General features: G+C 32.6%; 1 protein-coding gene across 1 annotated transcript in view; it reads left to right on the plus strand.

Annotated features, from left to right (window-relative positions):
- The window catches only part of LOC123698309 (organic cation transporter protein-like), a 28,660-nt gene extending 14,347 nt beyond the window's left edge, over positions 1 to 14,313 (plus strand). Inside the window, exons 3-6 of the mRNA XM_045644888.1 lie at positions 6,078 to 6,333; positions 11,550 to 12,182; positions 12,551 to 12,729; positions 13,101 to 14,313. Coding sequence (XP_045500844.1) covers positions 6,078 to 6,333; positions 11,550 to 12,182; positions 12,551 to 12,729; positions 13,101 to 13,280 — 1,248 coding nt within the window. The 3' untranslated portion in view covers positions 13,281 to 14,313. The remainder of the gene's footprint in view (positions 1 to 6,077; positions 6,334 to 11,549; positions 12,183 to 12,550; positions 12,730 to 13,100) is intronic.
- Positions 14,314 to 15,089: the final 776 nt, after the last annotated feature.

A 15,089-nucleotide genomic window follows, 5' to 3' on the forward strand; every position in this document is an offset into this window, starting at 1 on the left:
CGGAACGCCGCCATGGGATCTGGACGCCGAGATGCTAGCGGACGTGTATCGCCGCGTCTCGGCGTCTAGGTCACATGGGGTGAATCCTTCCTACGAGGAAGTAGAGGAGTGGAGGGCCGAGGCTGTCGAGCGGCGGTTCCGGGAGTGGGAACGCCGGCTCGAGGAGCCCAGCGCGGGTGAGAGGACGGTTGCGGCCATACGTCCAGTCCTCCAAGAGTGGTGCGACAGGCGGCACGGTGCCATAACCTTCCGCCTTACGCAGATACTGTCCGGGCACGGCTGCTTCGGGCGGTACCTGTGTAAAGTCGCGAGGAGGGAGCCCAGCATGGTCTGCCACTGGTGTGCCTGCCCGGAGGACACGGCAGATCACACTCTTGCCGTGTGCCCCGCGTGGGCTGAGCCCCGTGCTCGCTTAGTCGCGATAATCGGGCCGGATCTCTCTCTACCCTCCGTTGTTCGTGCAATGGTGGATGGCGACAGATCCTGGCGTGCGGTGATCGCATTCTCGGAGAGCGTGATCTCGCAGAAAGAGGAGGCAGAGCGGGTGCGCGAGAGGGATCCTCACGCGGACCCGATCCGGCGCAGACGTCTTATTGGGCGTCGTCGCCGTGTTGCGGCCGCTTTACACGGTCGCAACGTGCCTCCTTGACGAAGGGCGCCGGGCGGTGGAACGGGGAATGTAATCCATCGTCCGGTGCGGTGAGGCGACTTGAGACGTGTTCCGCTCATGCCGCCAACGGGAGGGAAGAGCAGGCAATCCACCTTTCCTGTTCTTGGCTTGCGCCTGGCCTGGAGATGGGCTGCCGCCGAGGGGGTTGCGGAAGAATTCTAACAAATACCCGCGGCCCCCTCATTAAAGCGGCTCGACGGAACACAGTGGGGTTTTAGTCGGTAAGAATCCGACATAACCCACGGCTCCTTCCCCGGGGGCCGTGGGTATCTTTGGAAGATTTCCCCACTATAAAAAAAAAAAAAAAAAAAAAAAAAAAAAAAAAAGGATCGGTCGTTGACTTAAGGCCAGTTGGCTACGCGGTTTAATCCGATGGTTATATTTTTAGTGTGGTTTAAATATCGAATTATTAATTATTAGTATCTTATTATTAATTATTAGTATCGTAATATTAATTATTATTAGTATTGTATCGTATTATTAATTATTAGTAACTGCTTTCTTTGTTTTATTATAAATCTTCTTAGAATTGTTTGTTTTTCACCCTTTTACGTAAAACAAGTGTCACTATAAAACCGCGTTTAATGCCGCTTTGGTAGAGATGGACACGGTACCTATTTATGTTTCAAAATTGGTACTCCTTTCAAATGATTATACATAGTTGATGAACAAAATAATAAATATTGTTAAAGGACTTAAAAATGTTTTGTAGTACGACGGTTTAAATGTAGATTAATCTTAACCTTAACATTACTACCTATTTAACCATGGATTACCTGAATAGTTACTTTGAATATTACTGAATAGAATACCTTAACTCGTTATATCTAAATTTACCATACAAGAAGCAGAAGTTGCATTAGTAGTTGTACAAATAGATATGAAAAGAAATGTGTTACAAATACTAAAAATCCTTACTCAAGGTTATTTGAATCGATATAAATAATTTACACGTATTTACTTGCTCAATACATTATTATGAATATATTATATACATATAATAGACATAACTTTATTGAACATAGTGAATGATATGTTTGAATACTACCTGCGTCACCGTTCGTCCGTGTTTGCTCAAAACTTTTAATTTATTACTGTACTTGCTCCGTGCAATTATCAGGAAACAGAGAGGAAGTCTTACTTGTCGTTTATTAAAAATGTAATCTTCTTTTTATGTGAAGTAACTTTTATTTAATTTAGATATTATAATACCTTGCGCTCAAAAACACAGATTGTCGACGTAACCCATAAAGCTGCCGAGCTCAAATGGAACTGGACTGGACATGTTTGCCGAATGTCCGAAGAGTTGTGGGCAAAAATCACCACTATGTGGATCCCCGACAATGGAAAAAGGCTGCGTGGAAGGCCCAAAATCAGATGGCGCGACGAACTGGACTCTCATTGCAAGGAGTGGACTAAAATTGCTCACAATAGGAAAACGTGGATGAAGGGAAGAGAGGCCTTTGCCCAGCAGTGGGACAGCCATGGCTGAATAATAATATACCTTTGCTCTCTTACCTGCTCACTTTTGGCGATTCTAACGCTAAAATTCATCAAAATCGGTTGCACTGTTTCAATATGACAACAAACATAGGCAAATAAAAAAGATTTTCCTCTGCGAAATAATTTCAACTTGAAATTCATTGCTATTATTGCAATTTATGATTACAGCATACACTCGCGAATAAAGCAAAATAATATTATTTTGTAATTTGCTTTATAAACACAGTGATTTGTCAAAGTTACGCGACATCCTATTAAATAATAATCATATATAATTGCGATGATACAATAGTGTGAACTGTAGTTTAAATTCATGTTTATGTTAGCTTAATTGTTCCATTATAATTTACAACATATGTCATATATGTAGATAATGTAATAACTAGTTTTAATTCAGTTAATTCACTCATATAAAACGATTTTGTAAAATCTAGCTTACATAATTATTATTATGTTATTAAGTGCAATAGAGTTTAGTGTGGAGACAAATTGTTTTTACACGTTTTTCATGCGTAGGTAGGTATATTTGATATGTAGGTATAGGTTATTAGTTGTTAACGTAAAAACTAAATTAAAATATTTTTAAGTAAAAAACAAACATAAACACGATTTCGAAACCTACCTATCGTATTTTTAATTAAAAATTTTGACAATATTCTTCGAACAAATAGGCAGAAAACCAATATAAGTACATATTTATTTTCTGCTGCTTTCAAAGAAAAGCGATTTCCGGAATAAAACCTATCCTATGTGTTAATCCAAGTTACTCTCTGTATGTGTGCTAAATTTCATTGTAATCGGTTCAGTAGTGTTTGCGTGAAAGAGTAACAAACATACATACATGCATCCTTACGAACTTTCGCATTTATTATATTAGTACCTAGGATAGGATAGGATAGGATCTACATTCTACACAAGCTGAGTATTATTATTATGGATAAAATATAATTTATATCCCTCTTAAACATACTCATAATTTAATAATATAAAAATGAATCCCAAAATGTGTTGGTAAGCGCATAACTTGAGAACGGCTTAACCGATTTCGTTAATTCTTTTTTTATAATATTCCTTGAAGTTCGAGGATGGTTCTTATGTAGAGAAAACGTGAATATGTACCACGGGCGAAGCCGGGGCGGACCGCTCATAATTTAATTACAATAGTTTATTGAACTAAACTAATAACCTATTACGAAAAACCCACAATAAAACATTAAAAACCCACGTTCAATGTGTGATTGTTCTTATAATCGTTCATGGTGACATTTATTCCCATATATCTATAAATATTCAGTATAAACACAATGGTACTTTACGATTGCGGAACTTAACCAATGTCATAATGGTCATATACCTGTATAGTACAGGATGTCGAATAGTATCTCTAAATAAGTATACATAATACATACATATTATAATAAATCTGTAGAAGGGTCAATTCTGTACATTGAAAATATTGAAAAAATAACTAGCAGGGGGTGTTACTGGATCAATACCAAACCCAAATATGTGATTAAAAAAACTTTTGTCTGTCCGTCTGTCTGTCTGTATGTGAAGACATCACGTGAAAACTACCGGTTCGATTTCGATGAAACTTGGTATAATTATACCTTATTATCCTGGGCGTAAAATAGGATAGGTACTTTTTATCCTGGAAAAATACGTAGAAAAAAAATTAATCTCAATTTTTCAGTTATCCATAGACGTTGTTCTGTAGTAGGTACCGCGAACACACGTTGTGTATTATTATAGACCTAGCCGTATTTGGGTCCAATAGATATTTATAAGATGTCATTGTCCGAGTTACTCAAAATGGAGAAATAAACCATCCACGCAAAGACCGACATCCTCGCGGACGGAGTCGCGGGCGGAAGCTAGTCTCTAAATAAGTATAAACAAGGAATGGTGATGTTATATTAATTAGTGAGAGCATGACCTTGTAACATGGTTCAAAATATTATTGTAAATATGTAGGTAGGTACTAAATGTAGGGCATATCATTCTGTAAAGTTATTAAAGGTACTATAATATAGACATATTTTAGTTAATCTTCCAATGCAAATATGATTAGCTAATCGTTATAGAGCCAGCGCGCACGAGCAACTTTGTCTCCGCAACTATTTTGTCTCTCCCACCCATGGGCTAGTATGAAAGTGCGCGCACGTAGCGACGCAACTCCCTATACAAATTGATGGGAGAGACAAAATAGTTGCGGAGACAAAATTGCTCGTGCGCGCTGGCTCTTACACGTATAATAATAATTATTATCAATGCTCGTTTTCACATTTTACTTCATTGGTAACCTTGTTGGTAGCTTATATCAGCTATTTTAAAACGTATCAATCATAGCAATCGTTTAAAAAAGAGTAAATATAGAATTACATACATTTCAATGTAGTAATATATTTTGTAAAGACATAAAATTTTGTAGCATTTGCCAACATTACAAAAATAAAATATCGTTTAATTGAAATTGATTTGAAATGACTCATGTTGAGTACCTATGTATGCTAAAGCTACAAATAAAATGAATGAATAATAAAAAATGAAAATTAAATGCACGCGTAGAGGTTTAGTATTCACTTATCAACAGCGTAAAATTAAAATTTATCGGTTGTTAGTTACGAAAACAAATCTACTGATTCTCTTATCGAACAGCTTAAATACTTAATTAACTTACTTTCTTACATTCCTTAGGAGACTAAACATTTTTTATTTATATTTATGCTATTCCTCCCATAATAGGTATGTTTATCCTATCCTACTTCCTACTTAATATTATAAATGCGAAAGTTTGTGAGGATGGATGTATGTGTATGTATGTAGGTATGTATGTTTGTTACTCTTTCACGCAAGTACTACTGAACTTATTACAATGAAATTTAGCACACACATAGAGGGTACTTGGATTAACACATAGGTAACAGGAAGGGAACAGGAACTATGCGGGTTTTTCTTCGAAAACGTGGGCGAAGCCGCGGGCGGAAAGCTACTCTATAATAATAATCTACTAATATACAGGTGTGTTGAGTTGTAGGGGTTAATCTCGGGATCTACTGAACTGATTTTGGAAATCCTTTTACCAATAGAAAGACTAATTATTTTTAAGTGCCAGAGCATTTTTATGCCAGTGTAGCGGCTTATATGAATGAACATTGCTAATTTTGTTCTCGGAAGAATGGAATGTAGAATAAATTTGTAGTAGTTATATGGTTTTAGTGCACTAAAACTAATACTATAATTCCAAATGTTAGTGTAGAGCTGATCCCCTAAATTTCTGTTTGAAGTTGGTTTTGATGCTCTTTGATGCAGACTCTACTAAACTTTTGTATGAATTATATAGAGCGGACCGCCTGAAATATCACATTATGGAAATTTAAATTCAAATTCAAAATATGGGTTACTTTTCACTAGTGTACATGGTCCAAAGTAAATGTATAGGCACTCGACTACTATAATAACATAGTACTATAAAAAGCTTATTGCTCTTACAAGAATAAATTCATATTGTCTATATTTTCTCTATTTATATCTCTCCTATTTTTTTCTCACTCACAGTCAATATTCAGTTTGACTATTTTTAAATTAATAAATGTAACTATATAGTTACATAAATTCATGCATAATTGTATATACAAACAAATAATATGTATAGGTACTGTTTTCTTATTTATTTTTGTATCATGGCAGCAAATATCGACGATCATTTGTTTGGCCAACGCTCACGATGGTGAAGAGGGCCCATAATGCACTTAACCTATTTTTCTGTATTTTGTCACTATTTGTTGTTCTTGGTTGAATCCATGTTTGTCTATGTCAATAACTTAGGTCTATACATCATCACCAAACCACGTACCATAAGTACCAACATACCAAACAATAACTTTCAAACTTACCTTTCCAGTTCGACCTCGGCTGCCAGGACTGGAAGCGATCCCTTGTAGGAACAGTCCACAACGCGGGTTTCTTCATATCCATACCACTGACCGGTCTGATATCCGACAAGTTCGGTCGACGCCTCGCGGTCGTGTTCGCGAGCGTTGCGAACGGCGTGTTCGGCGTCATTCGCGCGTTCTCGCTAAACTATGAGATGTTTATTGTGCTCGAGTTTCTGGAGCCGGCGCTGGGTGGTGGGGTGTATACAGCTTGTTTTGTTCTTGGTGAGTACTACTTTTTTAAATCATTTATTGACGGGCTTTTAAACAAACTAACAAACACCTTTAAATTACCAATACAATCTTACAAATAAGTGCTGTTAAATACGAATTTTGATTTAAGTGTATTAGTAATAAGTTTAAATAATTGAAATGCATGTATGGATAACTGATAGTTTGAGAGGTCTTTCTTTAGTTAGTTTTAAATGTTTGTTATAAAATTGAATATGAATCAATATAATCGTTGCAGTAAAATGCTGCTCACCAGCTTTTGAATCAGTTAGGAATTATGCGATACAATGTTGAAATATACAATACCTAGTTGAAAACGTAGTTGAGATTCGCGAGGCATGGGATAGCTTTTTACTAAAAAAAAAGCTTTCGACTTAAAGCTATACAGCTTTCTCACCCAAATATAAAGTTTAAAATATTACAATTAATTAAGATTAAATAAAAGATAAAGGAGAGAAAATAAGGACTTATACCTTATACAATCAAGATATTATCTCTAATCTTTTTTTGCTTATCACTCAATCTCAAGATTTTTAAACGGTGTTAATAGCACCAGCCGTGCGTAACAAAAAACGTATAGAATAAGTGACAAATAAATCTAAAATGATTTCCTATATGACATAGGAACTCGCACACTTTATAGGAAATATATATATTAAGGTCACAATACAGTGGTATTTCCTATGTGTAATTTGTGAATTGTATAGAACGTACGGGATAATATGTGACCTAGATACGCTGTAATATTTTTAGATTATACTTTGCCATTTACATTACAAATAAGTGTGCCCCGCGATTTCACACGGGAAAAAACACAGGGAAAAAATTTGCCCAAAAAGGTCACACAGGCTACTGTTTGACCTTCCTAGTCTAAAACGTTTTTAATTCCGAATTCACAATTATGAAAGCGTTCAAATACACAGACAGTTAGAATTATACTTTCTACGTCCTTTTATAGATAACTGTTAGATTTATTTATTTATTTATTTAACACTTTATTATGCAAGAAACAAAATAAACATAAAGGTTACAAAAAATAAGATTAAAAAGCACAAATCCTTATCACTATGCAGTGATCTCTGCCAGGCAAGAAAGGGAGAAAGGCCAAGAAGCACAAAATGTTGTAAAACAAATAAAACATAATTTTAGAATAGGTTAGAAATAATAAAAGAATACATAGGTAATTAATTACTTTTGCCTTTCATAATTAATTACAGACCATTGAAAATTTTGTAATTTCTGTCATGGTAAAAGGTAGGTGGTGTATGATCCCGTGTAAGTATATTATGTTAGTTAATTTTAGTCGGAATTGAACTCTGAGCTGCACTAAGTTCTTCACTAATTGCTGTACTGAGGAAAATGTCATTATAGGTACTCGAATTTATAACATGACTTATATTATGATTAATGATAATCTCCTCATACAAATATCTACTTGCGTAAGATCACATTTATCCTTACGAATAACTTACAATAAATCAATTTTAATTGATTTTTAACGACATTTTTTGTACTAATTACCTTTTTTACTTCACTTGAATTGCCTTTTTTATTTAAAAATTAGTACATTTCAATTGCCTTTTTCATAACAATTTCGAACCGAATTGTTTTTAAATTCGTGTTTAAGTTTTTTCTTGTTCAAAGTACGTAACTTGATAAGAGTTTTTAACAAGAGAAGTCATATAAATAAGGGCCGATTTCGTGTCGTATTGGTATGTATCTTTTATTTAAATTACTGAACCGATTTTGATAAAACTTGAACTTGGGTATAAGTTGAACCAAAAGTAGGACAATGAGATAAACGCAAACATTCGCCGTGACGTTAATTAAGTACTTACATACATAGGTAATATTATAATATGTACATATAATATTGTAATCTATACTTATAAAATTATAAAGCTGAAGAGTTTGTTTGTTTGAAGGCGCTAATCTCAGGAACTACTGGTCCGATTTGAAAAATTCTTTCGGTGTTATAAATAGCCCATTTATCGAAGAAGGCTATATATTATCACAGTACACATCACATCTAAGACCAACAGAAGCGGAGCAATGCGGGTAAAACCTCAAAGCACAGTTAAGATATTTTAGACAGTTCTAGTACCAAATCAATTAAATCAATTTCAAAAACCTCTAAATAACTCGGCTTTTCAACATTTATCTCATTTTCATCATTTATATAAATACAAAGCTTTTTTTATACCTATTATAGCTTGAATTTATCAACCAATATTTACAATACAAAATAAAAATGTATTAAAAGAGATAAATACGTAATTAATAATTATGCATGTTTAAATCAACATCTGTAATTATAAATTACATGAATAAATACACGTTTAAAATACCATGAATTTCATTATTTATTGTATAAATATTTATTTTAAATATTTCAGAGTGATAATGAATGATTGTCATAAGATAGCAAGACTAGCAGTTGTTTCTGACATTATTCGGAAAATACTAAGATAAAATTAAATTGCAAGGACCGTGTGTATAGGATATGTTATTTATGTATGATCTATCGAAAAAATCCAAATATTGGCGTATTTTTAAAACTACTGAATTACAAAGAAAATCTAGCTTATTTCGTCTGTATTAAACCAGAACAATAACTATTTGTGAAAAAATAACAAATCGGTCGAGAAGTTTGTGAGTTTCTCTATCAATAACATAAAAAAATCTATTTTTCAAGTGCATAGATGTCTCCAGGCGTTAGAGCGGTTTGTTCAATGCTCTAAACCCCAGGCAGTAATTATTAATTCTATATTTTATCATCCCCTCTATATTATTAGTCATCTTGAAAATGATCAGTAGATTTTCTGTAACGAAGATAACCATTCTATAAACACCCATTACATAAATTAATTAGCATTTAAATAGCATTTCATTATTCCAATACTTTAAAGTTTAAACAATAGGAGTATTTCACTGTCAATGACGCGAACACCAACCTTAAAAATAAATTAACTTGAGAGTATTAAACAAAAAACAATTCCCCGATAATATAGGGCTATTTAAAATTTATACACTTTCTCGTAAAAAACAACATAGCAAAAACATTTTCCCAGCTAGATACAGTTGGTAAAAACAATTAAATTAAACGGTGTCCGACAGTTTAGTCCGCGCTTCACTGGTCCTTATAAAAAATAGACCAAGTTTAACAGAGCATTTTCGATCTAATATTTTTTACGGTACTTTCATTTATTAGCCGACTATGGTAAGAGATTAGAGAAATGTTTAGAGGGAAATCCAATGTTTACTTTTTTGAAACGTTTTTTTACATTAGCTTCACCTGTACATATGTTTATTTATTTATTTATTTTAATGAAATTATGTTTGTAAGTTTATATGTTCCGACTCCACTTTAAACGGACAGACTTAATTCAAACTTTGTAAACATATCAAGGATCTTTCAGTCTTATTTCAAGTGTTTTTTTGTTTTCAAACTATTTTTTTTCACGCTCTTATATCACTGCATGGTATATCTACTTTTAATTCATAACACATAATTAGGATTAACAAATATCATTGCTAGATACAAATACCATGAATCATGATTAATTTTAAGATAATGATTTAAACACGTACAAAATATACACATCGTTAATTAACTAAAATTACTTCAATTACAAATGACGTACGTCATAGCTGTAATACAGCCTCTTTGTAGAGTAATAATTAATTATTATATGTATTCGTATTTAGCTTTCTATATTAAACTTTTTTGAATATGAATTATATTACAAGTCGAGGTATTTTTACATGAATTTCGTTATTCCACCATAACCTAATGTCTGAACAGTTTTGACTGAAGTTTTAATTTGCTGTAGAAAACTAACATTTCAACTTGGTCAATCTTCATTAATTGAATGTTTTATCATCGGAATTCTTGTAATATAAACTCGTTAACGCTATGGAGATACTAAATTTATTTATGCCCATTAATTGCAATGCATTTGATTATACATACCTAATTCTGAGCTTACTTTGTCAACAACTTAATTATTCTATTCTTATAACACAATACATACTAACATATAACATGTACAAAGACTATGTAAGTAATAATATTAGCAATCTTGTAGTAGTGAATTCAAGTTAATGAGCAATGCAAATAGAAACAATAATATAATGTGTTGTTTAAAAGCTACTTAGAGCTAACACCAAGCTGTTTAATTGACTGATAATTCCTATCTTGGTTCTAAATCCTCCTTGATACTTACAGCTACAGTGGTAAACACTAAACACGTGTGATTCAAAAAGTCCCGGGCTTTGATATTCGCTGAAGGCAATCGAAAAACTACTTCTCGAAAAATTCTTACAGTCACATTATTGAACAAAAGAAGTGTATTTTAGAAAGCACTCTTATTTCCGGATATGTAAATACATAAAAAAATGCTTATCAAATACCATTACATTGCAGAAATCTTAAGACTACCAATTCTATAGGGTTACAATGAACAAAATCTCAATTAGTTCCGATATCGGCAGGATATCCATTGTGATGAATTTGCAAATCATATAATGACGACACCCTGGTCACCCACCGCCGATTTAACCTCGTGTTTTATGCATCAACAATCATTTGTAACTAATTATACTTTTTCTAACTCTTCCGGAGTTAATTCCCGTTTCCATGACATGTTCATGGTCTAATTTGAGAGGACGAATCACGCAAATAGCTACAAATTCTATTTTGTTTACCGTCCTTGTATTTGTATTTTGTGAAAGATCAATCGAGTTTGTTTATCAAGTTTGAAAGCCAATATCCTCGGTATTAGGTTTTATTAATAGAACACAATGGAAATGTATTGTTGGATATTTTTAGATGAATGGAGTGAACATGATGTTTTACGTCATTAGGATATATTTTGATATTAACAAAACATCGCAATTATATGTGTAACAATATAGTATTTCAGGATTCAGGATATCATTTTTACAGAAATAAATACATGTTATGCTTTACAAAATATTTAAATATCCTATGTCTCACGATCACAACATGAAATGAAATAATTAAGTGTATCGAAAAGCTTTTATAAGTGTGTATAATCATTTTATATAAAAAATATACCATAAAACCTTATCTTATGTATATTATAATAATGTAACATGAACATTGGACAAACATAATATTTGAAAGTCATCAAAGTCTCATGTATTTTTGTATGTAGAATATATAAATGATTATCTTTTCCTTCCAGCTATGGAGCTAGTTGGTCCCAAAGGAAGAGTATTCGTCAGTCTACTCTTCAACACAATGTTCATATTAGGAGGGGTATCAGTAACCATGCTCTCATGGTGGCTCCAGAACTGGCGATACCTCCTCCTCATCATTTACACTCCAGCTATCATAACATTCTTCTACGTTTGGGTCCTCACAGAAAGCTTTCGTTGGTTCTTCAGTAAAGGGAAGTTCGACGAAGGCATCAATGTACTAAAAAGTAGCGAGAAATTCAACAACGTATCCGTTCCAAAGGACCATTACGATCAAGTTGAAAAACATGCAATTAAACAGAGAGACGCAAGAAAGTTTGAGTCTTTAGAAAGCAACCAGTCGAGTGTGAGACAAATATTCATGTCTGGTTTAATATGGAAAAGGTTGTTCATTTGTTCCTTTTTATGGACGTCGTCTACTCTCGTCTATTATGGTCTTTCGATCAATGCTATAGAACTGTCCGGGAATAGTTATTTGAATTATATAGTGGTGCTTCTAATAGAGGCGCCGGCTAATGTGTGCAAGCTGATATGTTTGGATCGCTTTGGGAGGAAACGGGTGATCGCTACTGCGTTCGTGTTGACTGGAGTTATACTTATTACGCATCAATTTGTGCCAGGTAATTAATTTTTTTATGTTAACTTAGTATATTCATGAAATAAAGCTTATGCTAATCATTTAGACATAACTCTGTTATATGTTAGTTATTATATGCGTATTTAATACTTTCAGTCAGTTTTTAATTCAGACTTTTAATTCAGAAACTCTTTTGCAAATATACCAAGTATTATCTGCACAAATAAGTTAATACATTGCAAAGGAAAGCTCACTTTAATGACATAAAAAAGTACCTACATCACAGATTATTATAGGTAATGTTTTTATTATTTATGAAACAAAGCAAGCAACTATTATAATTATATATATACTATATTTTTAATTCTTTTGTTATCATGTTATAAAAATGTTTTATTTAATTAATTTCAGGTGGCAACTGGGCGACAACCTTCTACCTCGGCGGCAAGTTCTTTATAACACTCGCGTATAATTCGCTATACATTTTCGCGGCTGAAGTGTTCCCAACAAATTATAGAACTACCCTCCTTGCTATTTGTTCTACTATTGGTAGAATCGGGTCTACTATTGCTCCACAGACACCGTTGTTGGTAAGCTATATTTTTTATATTTTTTGACCAACTTCAAAAAAAGGAAGAGCTTCTCAATTCAACTGTATTTTTTCTGTTTGTCACCTCAATACATTCGACTGGGTGAACCAATTTTTATGATTCTTTTTTTACTTGAAAAGCTAGAGAGCGCATTTATTTTTTTGTTTTTTGGTTAGAAGCAATTGTTTTAGTCTCAACTCTCAAATAATAAATCCCTATTAAAATTTATCGTAGTTCTGTGATCAGACTGTGTATATTTATCTAATTTTAGTTTTAGTTTTATGAGCTCTAACATACTTTTTTTTAATTTAAACATTATGAATCAGTATTGATTACTGTCATAATATATTTAATTTTTATTTCTTTTTCAGTCGAAATACTACGTGTACCTACCAACATTACTATTTGGCGTAATGTCCGCCATCTCAGGTTTAATAGTAATGACTCTACCAGAGACAAACAACCAAAAGCTACCAGATTCATTAAAAGACGCGCAAGCGCAGGACAAAAAGAAAGACGACAAAAGCACAGACAACAAAACTAGATTGTGAACACTGAATAGTGAAGGACTGTAATTATATCGATAAATTTAAATATCGATTTTTAAATGTGAACCGATGTTTTATGTGTTAAATGTGGTAACTTTACTAAAAAAGTTTTTGGTGTTATCAAAAAACATAAAATTGAAGAAATAATGTTATGTGCTATAAAAAGTTAATTTGAAAATTACAACAATGTGTGTACATTGTAATTACTATTTGATACGACTTTCTAGATACATTCAGGAAAACATGCATGTAATTAAGTCTGACTACATTCATGTGTGAAAAAGCTGTTTGAAAAAATTACTCGTTTGTACTTTAAAACAATACGAGGTGCAAATTATCAATTTTACAATTGAATGGTAGATAGCTATATTAGTAATTAAGTGTAGCTCATAGTATAAAGTTGTACCCATTGATATTTATTTTTTCATTATTTTAATCAGTCTACATAATTCTATCAGTTTATTTGAAAATTGTGGCTCATCATAGAAAACACGGTTACTAAATAGTTTATCGTGGAAACATACAATGGTTGCCAGGAATTGAACTTGCTCTAGGTTCTAGGAGGTCCTTACAACAACCTCACTATATTCGGGTCAAAACGATTGAGATATTTTATGAAGTTAAAGTAAAAAATAAAAACAATATTTTTGTAAATTGTTAATTTTAAAGGCGATTAAGTTTATGCATAATAAATGTATAAAATTATAGTTAAGTTCATTCATAAAGACTTATTGAAATTACGTTATTTAAAGTATTTACTTCTTCAATACATATTACATTGATACAAAATCAAAATACATATAGTTTAATGCGTGTATACATAGTAGGTATATAAATATTTATTATGGAAATAATTTTATGACATCAAATTTTGTAAATTTTGAAATACTATATATTACAATGTATAGCAAAGAGTACATTATGTAAGATGACACAAAGCAGCATGTTTGATACAAAATTTGATCTCACGTTGAGTTGGTTAAACGTTAATGTATTGTAAATATTTTTATGAAGTGATAAAAATTACTAAAACATTTTTTTTTTTGTTTTTCTTACCTACTTTCCTACATTTCTGTATATATTCAGTAAATTATTTTGTTTTTATAATCAAAATGTTTTTTTAATAACTTCTTAACGGTTAATTGCAGAGTAAGGCAGAAATTAAAAATAAAAGTTAGACTTTAAATATCTTTCCTTCTTTAAACAAACAAACTAGCTTTTTATTATAAGTATGTTATTCTGTGTTCTTTATTTTTTATTTATATAAGTAAATAAATATTATAATGAATTTATACTATACAACCAGAGATTGAAATATCGAGCGAAAAACAAGTAAAAGCTATGTCGTATTCATAAATATATGAGACTGCAATGCTCGCAAGTGACAGTAACAATATAACAAGACATTCAAAATTAACACTTCAATCGATAATTAACAACCTAAAATTTTCATACCCAAGGAAATCAGTTACACAAGATAGATAACACCGAAGCTGAAACAGTCACGTATATTTTCAATTTAAAAACGGTTTACACCGAGTTAGGATATTAAATCTTGCTTTTTGTGTGAAATCGCGATCACAATCGTAATTATTCGTCTAAACGTGACCCCATTTAACGGCACGTGACAAAAATAATATGAAAAAGTGCTTTATCATTTTCATCGATAAATACGCGTGTACGTTACATCACTATAGATTTAATATTTCAGGTCTACGCGTTACGCACTAAGTGCCGATTAAATAAAACAAATTAAGTAATTATATTATGATAGTTAGGTCTGCATTATGTAGGTACTTATATCGATTTCGC

Source organism: Colias croceus, chromosome 16 (genome assembly GCF_905220415.1).
Source record: "Colias croceus chromosome 16, ilColCroc2.1".
Classification (NCBI taxonomy): domain Eukaryota; kingdom Metazoa; phylum Arthropoda; class Insecta; order Lepidoptera; family Pieridae; genus Colias; species Colias croceus.